The sequence below is a fragment of the Mustela putorius genome, unplaced genomic scaffold (genome assembly GCF_011764305.1).
Source record: "Mustela putorius furo isolate JIRA1106 unplaced genomic scaffold, ASM1176430v1.1 tig00000596_pilon_pilon_pilon, whole genome shotgun sequence".
In the NCBI taxonomy this organism is placed as follows: domain Eukaryota; kingdom Metazoa; phylum Chordata; class Mammalia; order Carnivora; family Mustelidae; genus Mustela; species Mustela putorius.
In genome coordinates this window covers 16,107,715-16,132,289 of record NW_025421428.1, presented here as the reverse complement: position 1 = coordinate 16,132,289, position 24,575 = coordinate 16,107,715, and the positions used below count along the sequence as shown (strand labels likewise).

Here is a 24,575-nt window from a genome sequence, read left to right as displayed (position 1 = left end):
AGTTTGCCTTCCTAGAATGGGTGCCGGCGGGCGACTCTGGAGACAGAGGGGCCAGGCGGAGGCTCGGCGCCGGGCTTTGCAGGGGGCCGCCACCTGCGGGTGGCCCCCCAGCAACGCTGCCCCGGGCTGTGGCTCCGGTCCTGCCCGCACGGGCTCCGGGGAGCCTGAGCCAGTGCTCCGGCCTGTGGGATGGAGGAGGGCCGGGGCCGGGCCGGGCCGTGGGCACCAGGCCTCGGAGGGTGGCGTGTCCTACCTGCAGGTTCTTCCTCCACACGTTCACGGCTGCAAAGGCCAGCTGCATCTGCTTTCGGCGAGCGTCCTTGTGTCGCTTGTAGGCGATCTCAATGAAGATCAGAAAGATCCCAGCCACGATGCCCCCAGCCACCAGCATGAAGACCCCTGTGGGCCAGGAGCCAGCACCTCAGCCGTTGGCTGGCCGGTCTGTGGGCCCCTTGGAGAGCCCTGCCAGTGTCAGCAGGGGTGCCGAGGGACATGGGGAGAAACCCACCTGCCATGTTCTCAAAGGTGAGGGTGGCAGGGGCATTGCTGCGAGAGTCACACTCCTGGTACCGCACCCACGTCTTATCCAGATCCTCCATGAAGCCGTTCTCGTGGGACCTGGGAGGGGGCGTCCTGGAGTGGGCTGCGCACCAGGGCTGGGGCCTGGACCCCGGTGCGGGAGGCAGCGTCTGCGTGTCCCAGTGGTAGGGTCTGGCTCTGGGGAGGGTTAGCCTCCGGTGGGAGCCTCTTGGGGAAGGGGGAAGGGCAGTAGGCTGCGGGTAAGACACTCACTTGAGGATGGACAGGGAGACGTTCTGCTTCCAGGGGCTGTCCTTGCGCATGCCAATGCCAAAGCCCGAGCGAAAGAACAGCTCGCCGGTGGTCACTAGGTCGCACTTCTGTGAGGCCTCAAACTCCAGCACCGCCGAGTCCCAGATGAAGGCATGAAGCTTGCTGTGGGTGGGGCTGGGGTCACAGGGGCCCCGCACGATCGGGCTGCCCTCGCCTCTGCACCTTGTCTTCCTTCGTCCTGCCCACCCGGGAGCCTCACCTCGATCTCCATCCTGTGCTTCCCATCCGGCCTGGACACTCCACTTCCCAGTAGGGTTGGACGCCCCTCCCCTGCCCCTCCCCCCTCACTTGTCCCACACACCCATCCCCCAGTTTGTGATGCCTGTCTGGCCCCCTCCCTTGTTCCACCCGTCTGTCCCCCCAGCGTCCTGCCCATCCCCCCTCACTTGTCCCGCACGGCCTGGATGGCCTCCGCAGCGCTCTCATAGTTGTGCTTCTCCATGTGTCGGTACATGGTGCTCAGCTCCACCTGCCGCCGGAAGTAGATGTCCACCGAGCTCTGCTTCACCGTCGCATAGATGAACTTGTCGGAGGGGTTCCTCAGCTGCAGGGTTCGAGGGCAGGCTTCAGGGCTGCTCCTGGGGCCCAGCCAAGGCAGAGCTCCGCTGACCTCACGCTTCCCGCCCCCTGTGGGCCAGGCCTCACCCGTGGGTCGTTGATACCCGTGATGCGCTCCTCTGGCCGGTCCAGCACCAGGAAGGCCGCCAGGTTGGCTGTGTAGGAGGCCACAATGATCATGGCGAAGCCGGCCCACACCATGCCCAGGATGCGCGCTGAGAAGCTTCGGGGGGCACCTGCAGGCAGAAGAAGGTCAGCTCCTGGCCAGTGTGAAGGGGCAGAGCCGGAGCCAGCCGGTGTGTGGCCTCACCTTCCCCAATACCGGAGTTGAGCAGAACGCCCCAGGAGAACCACATGGCCGAAGACAGGGTCAGCGCGTCTTCCTCCTCCTCTTCACTATTCACCTTGAACCGGCCAAAGGGGCTGCGGGGCACAGAGGGCAGGCGGGAGAGGGCGGCAGGGACAGCCCTGCCCCGCCTCCTCACCCCGCTCTGCCCGCCCCCCCAAGTTGGAGGTGTCTGGCCCCCGGGCCACGCTCACCTGAAGCGGTCCAGCAGGTACAGCATCACGGCCACCACGTGCACCGACAGCCCCACCAGCAGCCACAGCGTGCTCTGGAACGGCTGCATGAACGAGTCCAGCGTGCTGCGGGGGATCTCCTGCAGGTGGACAGGCTGTCAGCGGCCCCCCACCCCCTGCCCCGAGCTCACCTAGGACCTCCTCTCGCCCCGCGCCGCTCAGCCCCGCCGGGTCCTGCCCACCTTCTTCACCAGAATGGTCAGGCCCTGGTACTTGAAGGGCTTGGAGAACTCGATGTACTGTGCACGCTCGTTGTTGATGGTCAGCGGCGCCACGATCATGTCCGCCTGCCCGCTGAGCAGCTCGCCCATCATCCCATTCCACTCCTTCTTGTTGCTGTTGTTCACCTGTGGGGCGACACCGCCGGTGGGCGCGCGGCCGCCATCAGTCCCGCTCCAGCGACCCGCACCCGCCGCAGCACGACTCTGGGGTCCACCCACTCCAGACCCCACCCCAGTCCGCGGGGCCCGCCCATTCCCGCCCCACCCGCGCCCGCAGGCCCCGCCCATCCCCGCCCCACCCCGGGCCCCGCCCACCCCAGGCCCTGTCCACCCCAGGCCCTGTCCCTAGCCAGACTGCGTCCCCTCGGACCCGTCCCTCGGGGCACCCAGCAATCCACGCGTACCCGCTCTTGCGTGCCGAACTTGCCATCAGCCACCAGGTGCACCTCGTAGGTGAAGTTCATGGTCCGCGCCAGCTTGATGAGCAGATCGATGCAGAAGCCGTAGCAGCACTGAGGCACAGTGTGGCGAGCTACAGGGGCCAACAGAGGCCATCACCGCTGGGCTCCGGGTTCCCCCGCCCCGCGCCGCCCCGCCCCGCCCCGCCCCGCGCCCGCTCCCGCGCCCCGCGCTCACGGCTGCCTGGCGACGTGTCGTTGGGCCCAGTGCAGATCACTTTCTTGACCGGGTCCCCATTGACGGTGAACTCCTCCTTGCACGTCCCGTCGCTCAGCGTGGGCTTGACGTACACAAAAGGCTCCTGGTGGATCGTCACGATCTGGAGGGCGGAGGGGAGGGAGAAGACCCAGCCTGGACCACTCCCGCTAAGCTCCCAGATTGCCCTGGATCCCTCACCTCCAGCCGCTGCCCCTCCTGCCCCTTGTCTTCCGTGGTCCCCGTCATCGACACCTGCCTGCTGTCCCCGGGAGGGTCCCCAGACTACTCAGCGTTTAGAAGGCACGTGGCCTCCTGAAACACTGTCCCCTCCTCTTGGCCACTTGTCTTTGGGGTATTGGCTTAGGCATCAATCCCTCCGTCAGACTCTGCTGGAATGCCCAGCCTGCCCAGCACCTTCTCTGATTTCTCAGAGATGAAAAACTCCCTGTCCTAACCCAGGGCACCCATCCTTCCCCCCCACTGCCCACCATGAGGACAGGGGCCATGTGTGGCATCCACTCCGAATCTGCACAGGACCCCGGGCCCTACAAGGATCACCCTTGTCGGATCACCTGGTCCCTCCTGGCCCTCAGCCTCCACAGCAGAGGGAGGGAGGGAGAAGCAGCTTTGCTGCTTTCCTCTTTCCTCTACGGTCACTGTGCTCTCTCCTGTAGCTTGTCTCAACCCAGGGCCCCCTTGAGGCTCATGCTGTGGTTCTCTCTTCCTGTCTTTCATGGGCCCAGACCCTGGAGGTGAGGACACAGGAGGGCTGACGAGGGCCCCAGGAGAGGTGATGTTGGACTTGGGTATATAGAGTAGGCAGGGTCAGTCTGAGGGGGACGGTCTCGTGGCACACGGGGGTCTGCAGGAATGGGCTGTTCACAGTCTCGGCCGCAAGGGCAGCATTTGACATTCCCCTTCTGCGGACGGGGAGCACTGGGAGGAGCTTACTGCTTTTAAACTTTCATCATGTTTTTCTTTAAAAAAATGTTTTTCTATCATAAAAGCAATACATGTTTGTGGTTTTAAAAAATTGGTGTGTGTAAAGCCATCTGCATCTGGCCGGCTGAACGGGCCCATCCGGCCATCACTGGGCTCCTACTCTCAGACTTTTCAATACGGAGTATCCACCTGCTTCAGAGAAGACAGCTCTGCCTGCCATGAACGGGGGACGACCGTGGAGGAGGGATGAGGCCACAGGAGCAAGGAAGGGAAATCTTGAGGGGAAAGGCAGCCAAAGAGGGGCTCCCAGACGCCCAGGGAGAGAGCCAAGGGGGGAACAGCCTGCTATGGGGAATGGCCAGGCAGTGGGGGACAGGGTCAAAAGGACAGCTCGACCGGGTCCCAACAGGAGGCTGTGAAGCCTGGGGACCCAGGTGATGAGAGCCACCCAGAAGAGGGATGAGGGGCACGGAAGTAGCATCTCAAGACCCAGGACTCAGGACGGAGAGTGCGGGAGCCAGAGTCCACTGAAGAGCCACCGCGTGGCCTCTGTCCCCACCAGCGCCTCCCCAGGAGAGCCCGTCCCACAGGCCTCCCCGACTTAAGTGGAGAACCCATGGGGCTCTCTCCTCCCTCTCCTCCCTGTTCCTCTGTGGTGCCGGGTGTGGGCGACCGCAGCCGGGTGCCTGCCATTCCCCACTTCCTTCAGTCACTGTCGCTGGCCTGACGGTCCCCTCCTCTGGGCCCGAGGAGCTGGCTGGAGAGTCGGGCTGTGGACCCTGGCACAGAGCGGCAGACTGCCCACCTTCAGCCTGGTGGACATCTGGTACCCTCGGGGCTTCTCTGTCTCTCCACCCGGCCAGATGATCTTCCTGTCGTTGGGGATGACCTGGGGGTGGGAGTATGAGATGGAGGGTGGCCGCGCAGGGGTCTTGGCCCCAGGACCCTAAGGCCCCAGCCCCCACCCCCTCATGACCCCCACCTACGTGGGTGCCATTGTAGACGCCCACTTGCACCAGCTTGCGGTTCTGCAGGTTCATGATGCTGTAGTTCGCGAACTTCCGGTCCCCATCCTCATTGAACTCCACTCGGCCGGTCACCCCGTCAGCATACTTGGAAGACATCAGCACTCTGCAGGGGCGGCGTGGGCAGACTTATCAGCAAAGCTCCTCTCCCTGGCCTTCCGAGCCCGAGCCCCTTCTTCTGCCTCAATCCCAAGAAGAAAAGATCAGCGGGCGTCAGACCCTCATGCTGGGCATCTGGTGGACGGCATGCCCGGCTGTCAGCACCGATGGATGACACAGCTATGGTCGCCCAGCGACTCCTGAGCGCCAGACCCTACTGGAGGGCTTTCTGCAGGGTGGGATGTTCCCTCCCAGCAGCCACCCTTGCTTCTCAAACGAGGAGGCGTAAGCTCAGGTAGGAGCCAGTAGCCTGTTCACCAGCAAATGGGGGAGGAAGGGCTGAGGTCCCCTCTTGTGTGTGTGCCACACGCCTCTGAGTCTGTGCACACATCACATGCTGCAGAGACCTGCGGTGGCATGTGTGCTCCTGTCGTGGGCCTCAGAACTGTGTTCTGCACATGCTGCTCAGTGTTTGCAGCCGGTGGTGGTGGTGGTGGTGGCGGCGTCTGGTGATGGGCAGAGCGGCATAGTGTCCAGGACGCTGAGAGTTAATTCCTGCCCCCTGTGGCCATCCACTTGGGCATCTGGCCAACCCTGGCTCTCTACAGGCTTGGGTTCCATCCTGGGGGCCTCCTTTGTCTGATCTGCTGGGCCCTTGGAAGCCCCCTGTCCCCCCCTGGAGCAGGAGCTTCCTCCCAAGGGTTGTCAGCCAGGGTGGGTCGCAGGTTTGGCCGCAGAGTTAAAAGGCGGGGCCGGGAGCAGTGGAGGCAGCCGCGACCGCACTGACCTCCGAGGCGTTCATGTCAGAGTCGGAATGAGGCGGGCGATTAGCACAGTGGAGGCGGGGGTGGAAGAGAGTTGGGGGAAGAGGAGGGAAGTGAGGAAGACGACCCAGGCGCCTGGGGGGCTCAGTGGGTTAAAGCCTCTGTCTTTGGCTCGGGTCATGGTCTCAGGGTCCTGGGATCGAGCCCCGCATCGGGCTCTCTGCTCAGCGGGGAGCCTGCTTCCTCCTGCCTCTCTACTTACTTGTGATCTCTCTCTGTCAAATAAATAAATAAAATCTTAAAAAAAAAAAAAAAAAGAGGACTGCCTCCGTGGGGTGTCGGCAGCGGGACCACCGGCCCGCCTCCGGAGAGGCCCCGCCCACCCAGGAAAGGCCCCGCCCACCCAGGAGAGGCCCGCCCACCCAGGAGAGGCCCCGCCCACCTCTTGAAGAGCGGCCCGGTCTTCCAGATGTTGGTGTTGCCCACGCAGCCGCGGGGCGGGTCGGTGATGTTCTCCTTCTCCAGCAGCTCGTGCACTGCCTGGGCCACCACGCCCACCGCGTCGCTAATGTGTGCGGACTCGTTCTTGCCGTTGATGAGCTGCAGTCCGATGATGCCTGGGGCCGGGGTGGTGGGCTTAGAGTCCGCGGGACAACCGGCCCACCCGGACCCGACCCGGAGAGGCCCCGCACTCACCGTCCGGGGCGTAGCGCAGAGCGTTCCCTGAGATCTCGCGCTCCCCCACCAGCCACACGTACCCGGAGCCCGTCATGTTCAGCATCGCGGCTGCGCGGTACACGGTGGCAGCATCGTCCTCGCTGTGGGGCAGAGCAGGGTGACGGGCCAGGACTCTAGCCTTTCCCCACCGGGCCTGGGGCTGCTCTCAGTTCGCACGTTCTCTTCTGGAGTCTGGGCGCCCCCCCCAGGCCCTCCCCCAGCTATGCCCTTGCCTGGAAATAGGCCTGGAGACACTGCAGAGGTGACAGGCCCAGCACCACCGCCACCTCCAGTCCTCCCTGCGTCCAGTGATGGTGCAGAGGGACCGGTACCAGCCTGCATCGCCAGCCCACACCTGGGCCGGGAGACCCCCCCTTCCCCCTCCAGCGGGAAGGGGAGGGGGAGGGAGGTGGGGCCCAGACCCCCAGAGTTTCTAGCCTCTCTTGCTGGCCTCCTGCCTTGGGGAGCAGGGTCAGGAGTCATTGCAGATTGCCCATCGGTCACCAGGTGCCAGGCCCTGCTCTGAGCACTTTACAGACTCTCATATTTACCGTGACGTCCCCATGCAGCGGGAACAGTGCTCTCCCTGTGGGTCTGTGTGTGCACAGCCACCCCAGAATCCATGCTCCTGCGCCCTCCTGGACAAGCTGTGCGCCCTCCGGCTCCCCCACACATGCCGGACAAGGGGCCAGGCATGCTCCAGGTTCATCCGATGGGGGTGGGACCCCGTGCAGAGAACTGCCCTCCCCCAGGGCAGCGAGAGCCACTGCCCCCGCTCAGGAGGCTGCCCAGAGCCAGGTGCCAGCAGGATGAAGGGCGGGGCCTGGCCTTGGAGGCAAATGTGATCCTGAGCTCTGCTCTTGGGGTGATTCCCTGTGCACCTGGTCCTCGTAGGCTCTCGTCGGAACATCAGGACAAGCATCCTGGGTCTGGTGGAGCTATGGGGGCCCCTGGGGTTCCTGCCCCTGCTCCTACCCTCCCTTCTCTGCCAGTCTGGACCCAGCCCCAGATGGGTCTAGAACACAGCTGACATTTGCTACTGCAGGGCCCAGAGGGGTTGGGCAGACCGTCTGAGTGTTGGGTTATTTTCACAATGACTGACCCTGGAAACTGAGGCAGCTCTAGACTCCCTAAGGGGTCTGCTCCCAATTTTCTCAAGGGTTAGCCAGCGAGGAAATGCAGACCTTCCGTGCTCCCTCTACATGACATGCTCCTGTCAGATGTAAGCCACACACAGAGAGGTGCCCCGGGCGGCACCACCCCCGTGACCAAGGACAGCCTCCAGCCTGGAGGCCCAGCGAAGCCAGCACTGTGTCTGCAGGGGCACAGGCAGCCCACTGGAGCTGGCAGAGAAGCCCGTCTGCACGACACCTTCAAGTCTGCAACATCTGGCTGAGCGGACTGGGCGCATGCCTGGGCTTGTGTCTGTGTGAATCGCGATCACTGGTAAAAAGTTGTAGGCAAAACCCTGATCATCCCATCAGTCTGAGGGAAGCAATCAGTGCCAGAAAAGACAATCTCCGGAAGGTAAGAATGAACTTTGAGAGATGAACTCTCTGCCCTCCGTAGAAAATTGCTCAAAAATTAGGACTGGCTTGTGAGGTCTCTCCAGAATGTGCTCTCAACGGCCTCACGAAAGCAGAGCCAATGTGTCAGGGGAGCACCAGGGCCAAGGAGACCTGCGCATGCTGCCCGCTAGCCTCCCTGGCTCCTGGGGACCTGGGAATGTGGGCAGCCCAGGGCCCTCTGTCACCTCTATTCCCAGGAGCCAGCTGTGAGGGGAGGGGTCCCTTCCAGTCTTAACATCCAGGGAGGGGCCTCATGTGGACGCGAGAGGGGCCTTGGCAGCTGTGCGGCTGGTGTGTGTGCTCGGCCTTGTTGACAGTGTCAGTACACGTGTGGGGCAGGTGTGTGCACACAGTGTGGCGCATATGTGGCGTGTGTATGTATGCGTGACCACACAGTGCACCGTGCATGTACATATGCGTGTGGCATGTGCACGTGTGTAGAAGTGTGCACTGGTCTGTGTAGAAGTGTGTGTGGTGTACGCCGTGTTGTGCCTCTATGCGCACGGATAGTGTGTGTGTGCATGCGTGTGACTATCTCGGTGCATATATGTACGGTACAATGTGTACGTGTGTGGACGCTTGACATGTATTGTGCATGGTGTGTACATGGTGTTTGCACGTGTGTGGGTGTGTACACAAGCAGTGTATGTGTGAGTGTGTGAGTGTGCTGTGTGCCTCTGGGCACGTGCACACAGGTTCATTTAGGTGTGTGTTCATGTGTGTCGTGTGCATGTGATACGTGTGTGCACGTGTGTCGTGTTTGTGGGCATGTATGTGCATGTATGTGTGCGTCGTGTGCATGTGATACATATGTGCACGTGTGTCATGTTTGTGTGTGCATGTGTGTGCATGTGATGTGTGTACGTGTGCCATGTTCATGTGTGTGCATGTGAGGTATGTGCTGTGCGCGTGTGATGCGTGTGTCATGTGTGTGATGTGTGTGTACCATGTGCATGTGATGCATGTGTGCACGCGTGTCATGTTTGTGTGTGCATGTGATGTGCGTGCGTGTGTCGTGTTTGCGTGTGTGCATATGAGGTATGTGCCATGCGTGTGTGCCGTGTGCATGTGATGTGTGTGTGCCATGTTCATGTGATGCACGTGTGCACGTGTGTCGTGTTTGTGTGTGCATATGTGTGCATGTGATGCGTGTGCATGTGTCATGTTCATGTGTGTATGCATGTGAGGTATGTGCCACACATGTGTGTCATGTGCATGTGATGCGTGTGTACCATGTGCATGTGATGCATGTGTGCACGCGTGTCATGTTTGTGTGTGCATGTGATGTGCGTGCGTGTGTCGTGTTCATGTGTGTATGCATGTGAGGTATGTGCCATGTGTGTGTGCCGTGTGCATGTGATGTGTGTGTGCCGTGTTCATGTGATGCACGTGTGCACGTGTGTCGTGTTTGTGTGTGCATATGTGCGCATGTGATGCGTGTGCATGTGTCATGTTCATGTGTGTATGCATGCGAGGTATGTGCCACACATGTGTGTCATGTGGATGTGATGCGTGTGTACCATGTGCATGTGATGCATGTGTGCACGCGTGTCATGTTTGTGTGTGCATGTGATGTGCGTGCGTGTGTCGTGTTCGCATGTATGCATGTGAGGTATGTGCCATGTGTGTGTGCCGTGTGCATGTGATGTGTGTGTGCCGTGTTCATGTGATGCACGTGTGCACGTGTGTCATGTTTGTGTGTGCATATGTGTGCATGTGATGCGTGTGCATGTGTCATGTTCATGTGTGTGTGCATGTGAGGTATGTGCCACACATGTGTGTCATGTGCATGTGATGCGTGTGTATCATGTGCATGTGATGCGCATGTGCACGTGTGTCATGTTTGTGTGTGCACGTGATGTGTGTCGTGTCGTGTGTGTGTGCATGTGAGGTATGTGCTGCGTGCGTGTGATGCATGTGTCATGTGCGTGTAATGTGTGTGTACCGTGTGCATGTGATGCATGTGTGCACATGTGTCATGTTTGTGTGTACATGCGATGTGTGTGCGTGTGTCATGTTCGTGTGTGTGTGCATGTGAGGTATGTGTCATGCATGTGTGCCATGTGCATGTGATGCGTGTGTGCTCTGTGCATTCGTTTATGTGGTGCAGACAGAGTCCGTGTGTGTGTTTCCGTGTGTGCAGCTGGCAGACAGGACCACGTGGCCTGCCCCAGACGGAACTTTTCGCTGGATCCACCCCTGCCAAAGCTGTCCTTGAGCCTGGGGGCCGGCAACGCACGGCAGGCCTCGGGGGGGCAGTGAGGCACTCGGGGGCTTGGCAGTGAGGCATGGGACACTACAGAGCAAGGAAAACAGCCGAGAAAGTGGCCAGCCCTCTGCTGGGACCTGGGCGCAGCGGGGAGTCTGCAGATGGCTGTTGCCCGTGGCTTTCCGGCCGTGTCCTGGCGGCCACTCCGCTGATAAGGGGAGGGCTGAGTGGGTCTAGTTCAACGTGACCTCACCCTTCGTACAAGCGCCCAATGGCTGGACATCTATGTTTGGCATGAGTTCCTCGGGTCACTCTGTCCTGGTTGAAGGGGCATGCTGGTAGTCAGCTGACCGTCCGTTTGCCCGTCTGTCTGTCTGCTGGTCCGCTCACCCGCCCATCCTTTGATCCCGCCAAATCCCCTGAACCTCTCTCAAGCCCCATGATGAATGAGGGGGCAGAAGCCAGTTGGGAAATCAAACGGGAAGATCTGCTGGGGCTCTCCCTGTGGGCTCCTTCTGGGCAGGGCTTGCCCTGGGAGGGAGGGGGCAGCCCCCTGACCTTGCCTGGGCCTGTCCCTACACCTTTCTCGGAGTCCTCCCCCCAGTGCCCAGGGTCGGGTGGTTGGCAGGAGCCCGGATCCGCCAGAGGCAGACGGGATGAGCTCCCAGCCGTGGTAAGCACGGAGCTCGCCACCATCTAGCCCATGGAGCCTTCGGGGCTCGCCCCCCACCCCAGCACCAGGAGGCGGGGCACCGGGCTCTGTGTCACGGGTTTGTTGACTGAATGTCCGCACGGACACCTGCTGCGACTCAGAGGACTGCTTCCTCCTTGTGGCCTGGCGGACAGCAGCATTTGGGGAACACTCCTCTGGGCCAGTGACCCTATTTTTCTCTCCACTCTGTTGGGAGTCTAGGGGCACTTCTGGGAAAGGGCAGACTGTGGTGTGTCCCTGTGGGCCCTCCTGGCTCTTCCTTTTTCTAGTCCAGGCGCCTGGATGTCCCCTTCCCAGGGGGAACTTAGCCATTTACAGAGAGACTTTTGCTGGGGTCTCATTTCCAAGGTCAACCTGGGGGTCAGGTCCTGGCTGGCTGCAGCCTGGTTTCCACAGGTCCCTAACCGGTTCCCTTTTCCTACTGCCCACTCCAGCCGCTCCAATCCTTCCGTCCTAGCACTCTGGCTCTCTCCCTGCTGTGGCCTCCCCTGGGTTCACTTGCACACCCACATGTCCCTTCCCCGGCGTTTGCCTCTGAGCCCAGCGGTGTCATCTCTCTCCCTCTGGACCATGTTTGCGTTCGGAGAGCAGGGACTCGTCCATCTTCCATCTCAGAGTGACCGGGAGGAGGACGGGCAGACACGGGGAGGGCATTGCATCCACGGGGTCTCCAGGTGTCCGTGGGGGGAGGGGCGTGGGGCGGCTCTCCTCGGCCATGGCACTCGGGAAGCTGAAACTCAGCATCAGCCCCACAGTGCCCCAGGCCAGGGCCGGGCCTGGGTGAAGTAGGGGGCGGGGCCCAGCCTCACCTGGCAGAGAGGATGATGACCCGGGCCTCCAGCTCTCGTGCCTCCATCAGCAGGGCCGTCACGTTCTTGGTCCCCGGGTCGAACTGCAGCACCTTCTCCGCCTGCGGTGTGAGCGGGAGTGTTAGCAGGCGGCCGGGGCAGGGCCCAGGGCCTCAGGGGCGAGAGGCGGCTGTGGCTGCTAGGAGCCCAGAGACAGCTTAGCTAGGGCCACCGCGGCCCGCACCTGTCACCTGCACTGTGCACCTGCCTGCCCGGCTCCTGCCTGGCCTGGCCTGGCCTCGCGTGCTCTCCTTCTTCGGCCTGCTCGCTCTCCTGCACTCACTCCAGCTCTCCTGTCCTCACTTGTGCACTGAGCATGCAAGCGGAGGTGGGCCGAGACTCAGAGGATGCGTGCAGCGGACAGGAAACAGAAAAGAGTTTTGGAATGCAACCGGGAGCAGAGATAGGGCCGACTTTTCCAAAACCATGGGAGGTCCTCTCGGGCCGATCCTGCAGGCCCCTGCGGGAGCAGCTGGACCGACAGGGGCAGGCGGGCGGCTGGGTGGGCGGGTGCCCTCCTGGGTTCCTGGAGGAAGCCCTGGGGGTCCCGGAGATTCGCATGCACTTCCCGGAGAGCGGCTCCTCCTGCGGCCGGCCGTGCCTGCTTCTCGGGGCAGGCCCGGGCTGAGGCCGCGGTGGGCGGGCCGCGGGCACCCAGGCGGCCTGCTCCTGCCCTGTCCTGCCTGCGGCTGCCTGCCTCACGACCTCACTCTCCTCAAGGCTCAGGCCCGCGGCGCGGCGCAGACGGGCCGACAGCGGCCCCGTGGCCGAGGCGCCGGAGGCCAGGGCTCCCTAGTCGGTGGGTGGCGTGCACGTCCATGCATATATACCTTGGGTCCGCGCTTGTTGTCATAGGACAGTTGGTCGAGGTTTTCATAGTTCCTTTTTTTACTCTGATGAATAATGTGCACAGAGAAAATATGCAGACACAGAAGAAGATTATAAACGGTTGAAAATGACGGCGCTAAAGCAACCACACCACCTCCTCGGCGCGTGTGCAGATGGGCACATACCTGGAGCTCGCAAACACCGCGGCCCGGGCAGGGCTGGGGGCCGGGGCACTGGGGACGGGGGGGCCGGGCCGCTGGGGCTCCCGGCTGCGGAGCTGTGCTCTCAGAAAAGGTCACACTTGGGAGGAAGGGCACCCTGTCTGTCCCAATACCAACGAGTCCCTCTGGGGCCCCACGTGCCCCCCCCAGCCCCTGCCATGCACCTGCCCTGCAGTCCCCGCAGTACCAGGCCCGCCCAGGCAGTCCTGCATGGGGGTGACGGTGCCTCCCTCACGGCCTGTCCCCTGGGTCCCTCCTCCCTTGTCTCCCCCTAGAGGCCCAGGTGCCTGTTCTCACTGACGGGCATGGGTACACCTGTCGGCCCACGTGTGCACGCGAGAGTGAGTGTGACAGGGTTGTGTGTGTGCACCTGTGCGCACAGGGTGGTGTGCATCTGTGGGCATCTGTGTGAAAGTCTACACAAGGTTTTTGGTGGGAGATGAGGGCCAGGGCACACTCGTGTGCGTGTGCATGTGTGGGCAGGCACATGTGGCAGCATGTGTGCAGGCACGTGTGTGGGTGTATGCAAGCATGTGTGTGGAGACGTGTGTGAGAGCACGTGTGTAGGCACATGTGTGCATTGAGGACACGTGTGCAAGCAGGTGTATGGGCACATTGTAGGCATGTGTGTGCATGTGTGTGCAAGTATGTAGGTGCGCATGTACATGGGGATACAGGTGTGCGAGCATGTGTGCAGGCACGTGTGTGTGTGTGTGTGTGAGCCGGGGCATGGGTGGGCCCATGTGTGAGTTGGTGGCTGAGTGTGTCTGTGGGCTCCAGGCCCGTGGGCTCGTGCAGGTGCAGTCTCTGGCTGGGGAGGGTATGACGTGGGAGGGTCGTCTTGGGAATAGCACATCCCTGCAAGCGTGAGTGCACATGGGTGGGGGAGCACGGACATGGCTGGTAAGCGTGTGAGTGAGCGTGTGCAGCCTCCAGTGGGCCTGCCAGGAGGGGCCTCGGCCTGCCAGGCACTGGGAGATGCTGTCTTGGGAGGTATGAGGGCCCTTGGCACTGGTAGTCAGCCCTCCCTCTTAGACTCCGACAATCTCCCCCCGCGGGGGCCCCCCCAGGACCCTCTGAGTCTGCCCTCTGGCTTCACCCACCCAAGCCGGTGCCCTCGACTCCCTTCAGGGGCCTATGGGGGCCTGGGGTGGGCACTAAGTTGGTTAAAGCCAGCTCTGACTTCAGGGACAGAACATGCTCCCCGCCAGCCCCTCGGTCTGGCCTCCCCGCCCGCCGCAGCCTAGGCCTCCCCCCGCTCTTCCCCGTCCTAACTGAGGGCCGTGGCCCTGGGGTTGAGGGCTCAGGGCTCCGGCCTACGTGAAGGCGGGACCCTGGGCCTCCTCAAGCGGGCCATGGGGGCGGGCACGGAAGGGGCCGGGGGTCACCTGGACCCCCCCCATAAATTGCTCCTCTGCTCCCTCTGCGCTCCCCCAGAGTGGGGGCCGGGCTAGGGCTGTTGCTGAGTGTATCCAGAGCCGGGAGGGAGCCCAGCCTCACGAGGGGGGGGGGCGACAGCCTCGGGGCTCAGTCGGGGGAGTGGAGGCCTGAAGGGGGCAGAGCCCAGGCCGAGGGGACGGGGCGGCAGGTGTCGGTGGATGAGCTCTGGTGAGGACAATGGGCGGCTGAGGGGGCGAGGGTGGCCGGGGAGGGGAGGTCGTGGAGTGCGGGGAAGGAGAGTACGGGCTCCTTTGGGGGAGGGGCACGACGCACGATTGCGGCGGCCCTAAGGCCAGCGGGGCTGGGGGGGCGGGGGAAAGGGGAGAGGGGCGGGTAGGGGGCGGGGCCACACGGGGCGGCGCCGGCGGGGGGGAGGTACTGCGTGGGGGATGGGGGGCGGACGTGGGCGGGGCGGGGCGGACGTGGGCGGGGCCGGGGCGGGGTCGGGGGCTGGGTGCGGGGCGGGCCCCGCAGCCCCGTGCGGAGGGGTGCGGAGGCGGGCGGGGTGGGGTGTTTGCGGAGCTCCAGGTGGTCCTGCCCTCGCCCCGCAGGGACTGACACGAAGGAGATTCGGACTAATGGCAAAGCGAGTGAAATGAGCCGAGAACAGGCCGGGGCGGGCGCTCGCCAGACGTGGTGGTGCTGACCATGCACGATGGAAAGAGAGGGTGTCACACACGGGCCACAGACACAGGCCGGCGGCTCCTGCTCCTGCCGCCGCGGCGCCTCGGCGGCTCCTGCTGCGCCGCCCGCCCGCCGCCCGGGCTCACCTTGGACTCGCGCTCCTCCAGCAGCGTCTCCAGGCGCTTCTGCGCGGCCCTGCCCTCGTGGTCGTCGCTGACCAGGAGGATGACGTGGTTCCAGCTGTACACGCGCATCATCTCGAACCACACGCTGGACTGGTGGGAGTAGGGCGGCACGGTGCGGAGGAAGCTCAGGTGGATGCTCTGCGGGGACAGGGGGCGGGGCTGAGGGGCTCTGCGGGGACGGGGGCGCGCGGGGGGGGGCGCTCTCCCCACCGAGCAGACCCCACACCCAGGGGACCCTGCCTCCTCCTAGCTCTACCCTCACAGCACCCTGGACACCTGTCAGAGTCAGGGACCCCGCCCCCACTGCTGCCTCCCCCCACGCCCTCCGGTCTGAGAAAAGGCAGCTCCCCGCGGCTCCTGACAGACATGAGGTCCCCGGGACTGTCCCCAGGACTGTCCCCGGGATGCGCTCCCCTGCTCCCTGGTGGCCTGCCCCTCTCAGAGATCCCCACTGGGGCTTCAAGGGGCGCCTTCCCAAATCCACAGAACCGTAGTGTTTGCCAGAAGTCTTGATTTGGGGCTAACTACTTCTTGCCTGCAAGTCCAGAGGTGGTTGTCTGCTGACCCTGCCCTACTCTATGTCCCTGTAAGGGCCAGCCCAGGGCACGCGGGACAGGGACGCGCGGCAGGCTCCCTCCACCATGTGTACCAGGAACGGGAGTCCTATGCTGATCTGTGGTCCCTTTGCCTCCAGCCCTCACCGGCTTGTCAGTGTGGCAGCAAGGGGGCTGTAGTCGGGGCGCTGGGCTGGCTCTGACCCAGGCCTTCACGGTCTGTGTGCTGGGCACAGACTGGCAGTGGATTGGGACCATGAGTGGGGCCAGGGCGGACTTGTGAGGTTAGGTCATTAGGTTTGACCTCACGCTGGACCAGCGACTTGGACCGCAATCTGAATCTGGGCTACGGTTCTGCCCTGGCACAGGGCGCCTCCTCCCAGCCGCTTTCCTGGGCAGAGCACAGTTCCTTCCTCTTGCATATGAGGGGTCTGGTGCCAGAGAACTAAGGAGGTTGGAGGGCACAGGACAGGATCCCCCCACTTGTCTGGAACAGTTTGGATGCCTCAGCTACATGCTGGGTCTTCCAGAGCCTCAGGAAGGGGCTGCTGCTCCAGCCTCCAACCGGCCTCTTCCCCTGGGGGCCTCCTGGAGAAGCTCTGGCTCTGGCCTCACTTTCCCTGGCCTGTGGACAGACCCATCCTTTACCTCCCCAGACCTCCCTGGCCCCAGCTGGGATGACCTCCATGCCTTAGGAAGCTTTATCTAGAACTGTGAGCTCCTGGAGCGGATGGGAGACCGGGAGCCCCAGCACGTGGCGCCTCGCCTCATCCTTCCTGATCTGTCTGCAGGGAGGGAGCCCAAGGTCTGGAGGAGGCTGTGGGGCCCTCCCAGCCTCTTGGTGGCTCTTGGCTTCCCCAGCTCTTGGGCCCAGATCATGGGCAGACGCTGTGGGAGAGCTGTGTGACCTAGACCGAGTTCCCCGCCTCTATGGGATACCAACTCAGTGACCTCGACTCTTCCAGCTGCTGCTTCAGGGCTGGACGGCTCCAGCCAGACCCCCATTCCGCCCGGGGACCACAAGTGTCCTATATGCTGCTGAGTGGTGATGCTGGCTGCCCCGGGACCTGCAGACCCCAGACTAGCCTCTCCTGCCACGAACGGCATCCTCTGTCACCCTGCACCCATGTGGACATCTCTTCCACATGAGCCCTGAGGCGGGAAGGGCTGGGACCCACACCCTCATGGCTGTGTGGTGCAGCCCTGCCAGGCTTTTCCTCCAGCTCTCCAAAATCCACCCGTCTGTGGGGACCTCTGCTGCTTCTGAGGGCTCGTTATTAGTGCCTGTCACCTGCCAGAGTGAGTGTGTGTCCGTGTGTGGGCGTGAGTGCAAGTGCATGACTCTGCTGATGAGTGTGTGTGTGTGTGTGTGTGTGTGGAACATGAGTATAGGAGGATGAACACATTAGTGTCACTGTAGGGTGTGTGTGTGTGTGTGAGCCTGTGTAAGAGCACCCAAGCGTTTCCGGGAGTGTGTGTGTGTGTGTGTGTGCATGCGGGCTTAGTGTGGCGGTAGGGGTGTGTTTGTAGTTGTGCGTCTGTGGGAGTCCGAGTTCTCCTGCTAGGAGAACGCGCATCAGTGTGTGTGTGTCTTCGGCTCCGTGTGTGCGTGTGAGTGTGTGAACATGCGTGAGTGCGTGAGCTCTCATCTCCTCCTGCTGCTCCTCGAGCCCAGAGCCCGCGGTCTGAGCACGTTCGTGCCTCCACCCTGCCCCCCTCCCCAGGGCAGTTGCCGGTGGCCCTGGGCGGCAGCACTCAGCCACTGGGTCTGAACACAGGAAGAGAGCCAGCTGGGTCCCCACTGAGTGGTCAGGCTTACCTTGTCTGAGTAGATGGACATACGGGTGGTCAGCCCCAGGACGGGGATGCGGTAGAAGCCGGCTGTGTAGGAGACGGGGGTGGGAGTGAAGTGGTCGTTGGGGGTAGGTGGGTGGCTAACTAGGATGGCGTAGACCTGTGGACACAGGGGACAGGGTCAGCTCGAGGTGGGGGTGAAGGTGGGAGGGGCACCGCCCTGGAGCTGGCTGCCCAGGAGCAGTGGAGGCTGAACTCAGCAGGCCAGGCTGGGGAAGTCCAGGGGCCTCGTGTGTGCGTATGTGCTGCCCAAGGGGCACATGCCCCCGGCAAGGGGACAAGACCCTGTAACCACCCTCAGAGAGGAGGACAACTGACGGCTGAGGCAGAAGCAGAGCAAGACTCCAGGGAGCAGACAGGACACACAAGGAAATGATGGGCCTCCCCGTACTTTCCCTGGGGGGCCTGCCTTCACCCCCTTTCACTGGAGGGACTGCCTTGGGGTGTGTATTCAGACCTTGAGAGGAAGGACAAAGATTGTTCTTGGGATGTCCCTAGAGCTGCACGTCGCCCCATGGGGTGGCCGGAGTGGTTGGTCCTGCCGCATGCTGACTAGCTCACCACGCCACACACTGTCCCTCCTCCTGGGTGCAGAGGCCAGGGCTCCCGAAATGGAGAGCTGCCCCGGAACGTCTCCATCTAATACTGCAGACTGCGCTCTGTCAGGAGAAACCGGGCGAGGAGCCACAGAGCCCTCGGTCCTTTTGCAAGTTCTTCCAGGGCCCGGCTGAGCTCAGCCTGGTTTGAACAAGACCCAGTCCTGACTTTGAGCTCCGACTACATCCTCAAGGAAGGGAAGGGAGTTGCTGGGGTGGGGGTTGCAGCCTAGCCTTCCTGCCCAGGCCACGGCCAGCTCCTGCGGGCAGATTTAAAGCCAGTGGCTCAGTCCTCCAAGGCAGGGGAAGGGGGGTGGCGTGGAGCCGAGGGCTTGGCAGTTTTCTGCCAGCCTCACATTAGAAGGACCCGTGTCTGTCCCAACTCCGCCTTCCCGTTGCGGCCCCAGGGCCTACCTCTCCCTATATCGCCACACTAGCAGCGCCCTTGCCCTTCGGCTGAGCTCACGGATGGGCAACTGCTGCCCTCACCTTTGCTCCTGGCACTGGCTGTTCTCTGAGGGAACAATGCTCACAGACAGTGTAACTGGGAGAGGGAGGAGGAGTCCCCAGAAAGGGCTCTACCTGGGTTCTCTAACTCCACTTCTTCACGTCTCTCCCTCATTCCCGATGGGACACGTGACTTAAGCTGCTGGCCACAAAGGCTTCCCCTAGTCCTATCTCGACTGCTCAGGGCTGGGAGCAGGGAGGTAGCTTGCGAGGTGGGGAGGGGGAGATCCCTGGGAAAGCTCAGCCCCTAGCCTCTGCCGCGGGAGCTGTCTGGACTGGCTCTTCCTCCCCGGCCCTCACCTCCAGTCTGCCCCCAAAAGTGCCTGGTCTGTGCGTGAGTGTCTGCCCAGGCAGGTGTTCACAGGTGTGTGCTGGACTACACGTGTGTGTAAACGTACACCCAACATGTCCGTGTGTGTGTGCATGCGTGTGCATGATGGCGCCCGTATGTGAGCACGTGCACCTGGGTGTGCTGAGCACTGTGTGGCCCTGGAGCGTGGGTGTCCGTAGGTGTCGTGCGTGTCCGTGTGTGTCGTGGTGTCCGTGGGTGTCCGTGGGTGTTGTGGGTGTCGGTGGGTGTCTGTGGGTGTGCCTGTGTGTTGGGCAGGTGGGTGTGAGTGAGCATGTGCAGTCAACTGTGATGCCAAGGTACGTGAGTGTGTGCTAGTGCAAGTCTAGGCGTCTGTGTGCACGAGCACAGGTGTGAATGTGTGCACATGTGAGTGTGCCTGCCCGCCGATGCCCACAGATGTGGGGTGTGTCAGGTGAGCATTCATTCGGCCCAGCGTCAGCCCGGCGCTTACATAAAGGCTGCATTGCAGTGCTCCTGTGGATTCACTGGGATTCAGCAGGCAGCACGGCCCAGGGGCGGACAGCTCCGAGGCAAAATCCTCAGAGTCATGTCCTCCCCCGCAGCGCTGGCTGTCAGCGGCTCCCACGCTGTGCCCTGATGCCTCCCACAAGCACAGTCCCCACTCCCACCCTCCAGAACACCCTGCCTCAACACCTGGGCCATTTCCCATCTCAGTCAAACCCATGGGTGGGGGAAGGGGAGAGAGGACGGGAATGAGGTCTAGACGCTCGGAGACAAAGATGGCCCCAGGCCCCATCCTGCTTAAAGACGTGCGCGCAGTGCGTGCTTGTGGCTGGGAGAGCACTTCTGCCCATAAGCCCTGGACACCCACCCCTCACGGACACAGTGATGAGACAAACCACGAAATTCTTGCCTCACGTCTGCACACAGGGCTCGACTGGAGTCCTGGAGCCCTGGAACCTTGTGAAGACTGACCAGCGTAGCAGGTGACCAGTGGGGGGGAGGCGGGGAGCAAGATGGGGGACTGGTGTTTGGCTGCTAGCGAGACCAGCCGTTTCCAGCAGGAGCCAGCTGGCATAGGGGTCCTCTCCTAAGAGGGCTAGGAAGGGGTGGGATGAAACTGGGACAGGGGGAGGGACAGAGGGGGGAGGAGGGAGGAAGGTGGGAAGGTGTGGGGGGAGGGGTAAGAGCTGCGCATAGCGGGTTGCGGGGGAGCCCTGGTGGGGGGGGTGGGCACCTGGCTGGAGATGAGGTCCTCGCACACCGACAGGGCCATCTGGATGGCGTTGGGCTTGTGGGTGACAGAGGTGGCATTGAGCTGGATCTTCCAGGAGCCATGCCGCTTGTTGGCCTGGTTCACGGCCTCACGGAACATCTGCTCGTGCTTCCGCGTGCTCAGCACAGCTCCAATGTTGACGATCTTGGGGTCGCAGGCGGCGCGGGCAAAGGAGCAGGAGAAGAGCAGGGCGAGTGTCAGCAGTCGCATGGTGCACATGGGCTCCGGGGAGGGCCCTAGCTCTGGGCAGCGCGGACACGGGGCCCTCGGCGCATCCCCAGCGGGGTGTCCCGGCCGTCCTGCGCGCGCCCGGTCCCGCGGGCTGGGGACGACGCCACGTCTTCCCGCGGAGCCGCAGTGCCCCGGGGTCTGCGGGAGGGAAGAGGGCCCCGGAGCCGACGGCCGCGGGGCTCGGGGCGGCGCGCGGCGGGTCCCACGCCGGGCGGAGCGGCGGGCGCTGTCCGCGGTGCTGAAGCGGGTCCCGGCGCGGCTCCAGGCGCCCGGCGCGGGCAGGACGCCGCAGTCGGCGGCTCCTCCGCGGGCTTCGCTGGTCCTGGTCCTGGTCCTGGTCCTGGTCCTGGTCCTGGTCCTGGTCCTGGTCCTGGTCCCGGCGCTGCGGCGACCGCGACAGCTGCGGAGCCGCGAGCGGGGCCGGCGTCTCCTGCTCCGCCCGCCGCCCCCGCTTCCCAATACGGAGGGGCGCCTCCCGCGCCGGAGTGTGCGCCTGCGTTGGTGCGAGCATTTACGAGAGCGCGGGGAGGGGGGGGCTGGGCGCGAGCGTGCGTGTGCGCGCAGGTGTGTTTGGAGGGGTCGCTGGACCGTGGGCCGCAGGGAGATGAGTTCACAGAGGTTCGTGGGGCTCCTGTCACTGCAGCTGCCTGGCATGTCTTTTAACATGACCAAATGTGTCCTGGCAGTTTGTGTGTGTGTGTGTGTACACGCGTGTGCACGAGTCTTCACGCATAGTCAACGATATTTCGGGGCCTGATTCTGCTGGCCAGAGACCTGGGGGTGTGGAGAGGCCCTAAGCCATGCCTCTGGGGGAGGGACTGTGAGACTCCCCTCTCCAAAAGGCTCAAAAATGAGGGAGAAACCCCATCTGCCTGGCCATGGGATTTGGACCCCCCCACCCCGAGGGTTGAGAAAAATAGAAAGGGTGACAGTGGCTGCCTCCCACGTTGACCTGGATCTTCCAGGAGAGTCTGGGGGTCTGGACCCAAATCCGTTATGGAGAAGCCAAGGCCAGAGGGAGTTGTGTTTGTAGTGGATACGACCAAGGTTAGACATCAGAAAGCGCTTGTTCTGGTGAGGTGTGCGCCAGGGTAGATGTCCCATACCCCTGCTTCTACTCTTTCCCCACCCCCTCTCCTCATTCACTCCCAGCCCCCACTCCTCTTGCCCCTTTCCAGAACCTCCCTCGTCGCTCTCACCGTCAGGATCCTAATTCTTTGTCCCTACACCCCCGGAGAGTGCTTCACTTCCCTAACTCAAAGGATGGCTGAAGCTCCGCCCCTGCCAGTGACATCACTGTTTCCAATAGCAACTGAGGATTCTGCAAACCCAACTGCAAAAGCCCCCGGTAAGGATAAAGCAGGGCCATCCCCACACCAAAGTGATGTTCTGAGCAGTAGAGAGGGGAGACACCCTTCCCTGCCTCCCTGTGGTTCTCACCAGCAGGCTGACGCCCCCCCCCTCCCCGAGTCAAACACAGACACCCAGGGACATCCCTGGTTCTGAGAGGCAGGGGCTTGGCTCTTGGGATGCTCCCTTTCTCAACCCCTTGTCTCTCAATGTGAGGGAATCACTGCTGCGGGGCTAACTGATCCACAGCCTGCCATGGCCCCCCACCCTGCTCCAGGATTGAGGTCCACTGTGGAAGCAGCACCAATCTTAGACACACTTACTCCCCCGTGGGCTCACAGAAGGATCTGTTGGTGGGTGCTTGGGAGCCCAGAGCCAGCCTCACTCCACAGGGTCTGTGTCTGGTCTCCAAACTTCTGTGGCCTGTGGCCTGTGGCCTGTGTCCGGTCAGAGCTTGGAGGCTGTGTGGGTGAAGGAAGACTGGCCGCCAGCTCCGTGTGGCCCAGACAGCTCCAGAACACTTGGGAGGGAAAGAATTCAGCAGGGGCTGCAGCCCGAAAGCCTGCCCCCCCATCCCTCTCCATTTGCTAGGTGGGTGCTGCAGCAGCTCCTGCAAGCCCTGGAAAGGCCGTTTCTAAATATCCAGAGCTCCGAGAGCTGATTTTCACAGGCTGGGAGATTCAGGCTGGCTATGGCGGAAGCAGTTACACCCAGGAAATCATCAAAGCCTGCAAACCAGTGCTTATTCTGAGGGTGAGTTAGCCAGCACACCACCACCTCCCCTAGGTGGCCGATGCTCTTGCTTTTGTCCTGAGCCCCAGGTGTACCTTCCAAGCATTCAGGGATAGTGGGGGGAGGCTGTGACTCCCCGCCAGACCTCGGCCCCCTCCTCTGAGTGTGTCTCTCCTGGGACCTGCCCTCCATTTTACTCTGTGGCCTTCTCCCAAGGGAGGGGTGCAGCCATAGAGGGCCTGGGCCTTGCTGTGCCCCGATATAACAGATGAACCTGCCTGGACTTGGACCCCTCTGAATCCACTTTAGCCAATTCTGTCGGGAGGACTCAGGGGCCTGGGGCGGTGCCACTGGCCTGGGTGGAGAGGGAGGCCCGGGTGTCCTCCAGGCCTTCCCCTGGGGAGGTGCTCCTGTGGAGGGAGCTGCACCCCACTGCCAGCCCCCCAACCAGCTCCAGAAGGCACTGTCAGTCACAGGCCCAGTCCTCCTAAGCCTCAGTCGATTGGCAGGCTGGCTGAGGAGTTGTCACAAAACCCAAGCAGACCACTCAAGGTTCTTGCCTGGGATTCTGGCTGGATCGGAAGCTGGATCTCCATCCTCTCTGCAGATGCCACTCTGAGAACTGGGGTCAAGAGCCACTTGTGGACACATTCTGCCAAGCGGCGACCCGTCCAAGAGGAGGACGATGACGCCAGGGGGTAGGGTGCAGAAGCTTTGCAGGCCCCTTGGCCATGGCCAGCCCAAGGCCCAGAGGACGGGCCTGCCTCTGGTGTTCACCTGCGGCGAAGGCCTGCCTCCACATTAGGACTGGGGAAACAGGACCGACTGTCAGACGTGGACCGGGTGGCGTCAGGCTTTCTGTGCCCGGATCGTGGAGGCCTGAGGACCTTCAGAGTCCTGCTTCAGACACCAGTGAGGCTAGCTTGTTTGCTCTCGTGCTGATTCCCCTCGCCCACCTTGACCCACCTGGTTCTACTGCCTGCCTCCGGCACCACAAGGTCCCTCCTGTCCCTGTTCCCGCCCTCTCAGACTCGCCAAGTCCTACTTTCCCCAAAGGCCACCTTCCCAACATCACAAAGTCCCCCACAGACCCCACTGTGGACAAGACCGAGCATTTAGTTCATGTGGCGGATGTTTGCTGAGCAGCTGCTACATTCTGGGCACTGCCCCAAGGGCTGGGGGTACCACAGTGGAGGACTTAGCAGGTACCTTAGGCCATGAGATGCAGCAGGAGGAGGAGGAATCAGACTGCGAGGTCAGAGTGATGGTGCCATGTGCTGGTTTTCACGTCTGTGATCGCACTGATAGGCGTCCCCTCAAGGGGGCCCGATGCTTCTCCCCTTGACTATGGACTGGACTTGGCGACTTTCCTACTGAATGGAATGTGGCAGAAGGGATGGTGTGTGGCGTCCGAGGTTAGGGTTAGAAAGGGGAGCGTCCGTCTGGCGCTGTCTCTGGCCGTCTGCTCCGGGGCAGGCCAGCCGACCGGCATGCCGGGAGGAGAGTGGGCAGTCCTGGGAGAGGCCAGCCAGCAGCGCAACCCACGCCAGGAGCCTCCTGCCCATGGCCAGCCCCGACTTGGAGACTCCAAAGGCCCTCCGGCCCCTGCAGAGCGTTCACATGACCACGTTCCTGGTTAACTTGCTGGTGGTCATGTCACGGGAGACCTTGAGCCTGAACTACCCTGTCCAGCTGCTCGAGAATTCCTGACCACAGAAACTGTGACGAACAATGAATGTTTATTGTAGTTTCAGATGCCAAGTTTTCGGATAACTCGTTATGCAGCAACAGATGACTAGTCAATAGCGGTTGTTTCTCTAGGTTCCTCCTCCCCTAAAAGACGTCTGAGGAGACATCTGAATGAAGAGGGAATGGAGGCCAGGCAGCCGTCTGAGCAAAGTGTTCCTGGGAATGGCAAGTGCAAAGGTTCTCGGGTGGAAATGTGGCAGCGGGAGTGGGGGAACCCCGGTCGGGGAAGCCAGAGAGGCGATCGGCCAGATCCTGGGGGACCGAGTAGGCCATGAGGAAGCCTTCAGCCTTACTTTAAGTGAGCTGAGACGCCATTGGAGAGATTAGATCAGGAGAGTAACACAATTCAGTTTTGTTTTTTTTT

The 24,575-nt window shown here is 62.4% G+C and overlaps 1 protein-coding gene and 1 long non-coding RNA gene across 9 annotated transcripts in view; one reads left to right on the top strand and one right to left on the bottom strand.

Annotated features, from left to right (window-relative positions):
- Positions 1 to 20,849, bottom strand: part of GRIN1 (glutamate ionotropic receptor NMDA type subunit 1) — a 25,062-nt gene extending 4,213 nt beyond the window's left edge. For 3 of the 8 annotated variants that reach the window (XM_004780786.3, XM_004780788.3, XM_004780791.3), the window contains exons 1-19: positions 20,111 to 20,849; positions 17,423 to 17,557; positions 15,011 to 15,187; positions 12,582 to 12,644; positions 11,713 to 11,813; positions 6,394 to 6,515; positions 6,140 to 6,314; positions 4,796 to 4,940; positions 4,615 to 4,698; positions 2,847 to 2,988; positions 2,615 to 2,742; positions 2,172 to 2,336; positions 1,951 to 2,069; positions 1,721 to 1,833; positions 1,498 to 1,646; positions 1,239 to 1,396; positions 793 to 954; positions 509 to 618; positions 254 to 399 (exon numbers count right to left, since the gene is read on the bottom strand). In XM_004780786.3, coding sequence (XP_004780843.1) covers positions 254 to 399; positions 509 to 618; positions 793 to 954; positions 1,239 to 1,396; positions 1,498 to 1,646; positions 1,721 to 1,833; positions 1,951 to 2,069; positions 2,172 to 2,336; positions 2,615 to 2,742; positions 2,847 to 2,988; positions 4,615 to 4,698; positions 4,796 to 4,940; positions 6,140 to 6,314; positions 6,394 to 6,515; positions 11,713 to 11,813; positions 12,582 to 12,644; positions 15,011 to 15,187; positions 17,423 to 17,557; positions 20,111 to 20,368 — 2,652 coding nt within the window. In that variant the 5' untranslated portion in view covers positions 20,369 to 20,849. The remainder of the gene's footprint in view (positions 1 to 253; positions 400 to 508; positions 619 to 792; positions 955 to 1,238; positions 1,397 to 1,497; positions 1,647 to 1,720; positions 1,834 to 1,950; positions 2,070 to 2,171; positions 2,337 to 2,614; positions 2,743 to 2,846; positions 2,989 to 4,614; positions 4,699 to 4,795; positions 4,941 to 6,139; positions 6,315 to 6,393; positions 6,516 to 11,712; positions 11,814 to 12,581; positions 12,645 to 15,010; positions 15,188 to 17,422; positions 17,558 to 20,110) is intronic. The other 5 variants (XM_004780789.3, XM_004780790.3, XM_004780792.3 and 2 more) reach the window with 4 other exon arrangements.
- Positions 19,382 to 24,575, top strand: LOC106004508. Its single transcript, XR_001177532.2, has 4 exons — positions 19,382 to 19,859; positions 21,559 to 21,728; positions 22,322 to 22,483; positions 23,070 to 24,575. It is a non-coding gene; the product is annotated as an uncharacterized LOC106004508 (long non-coding RNA).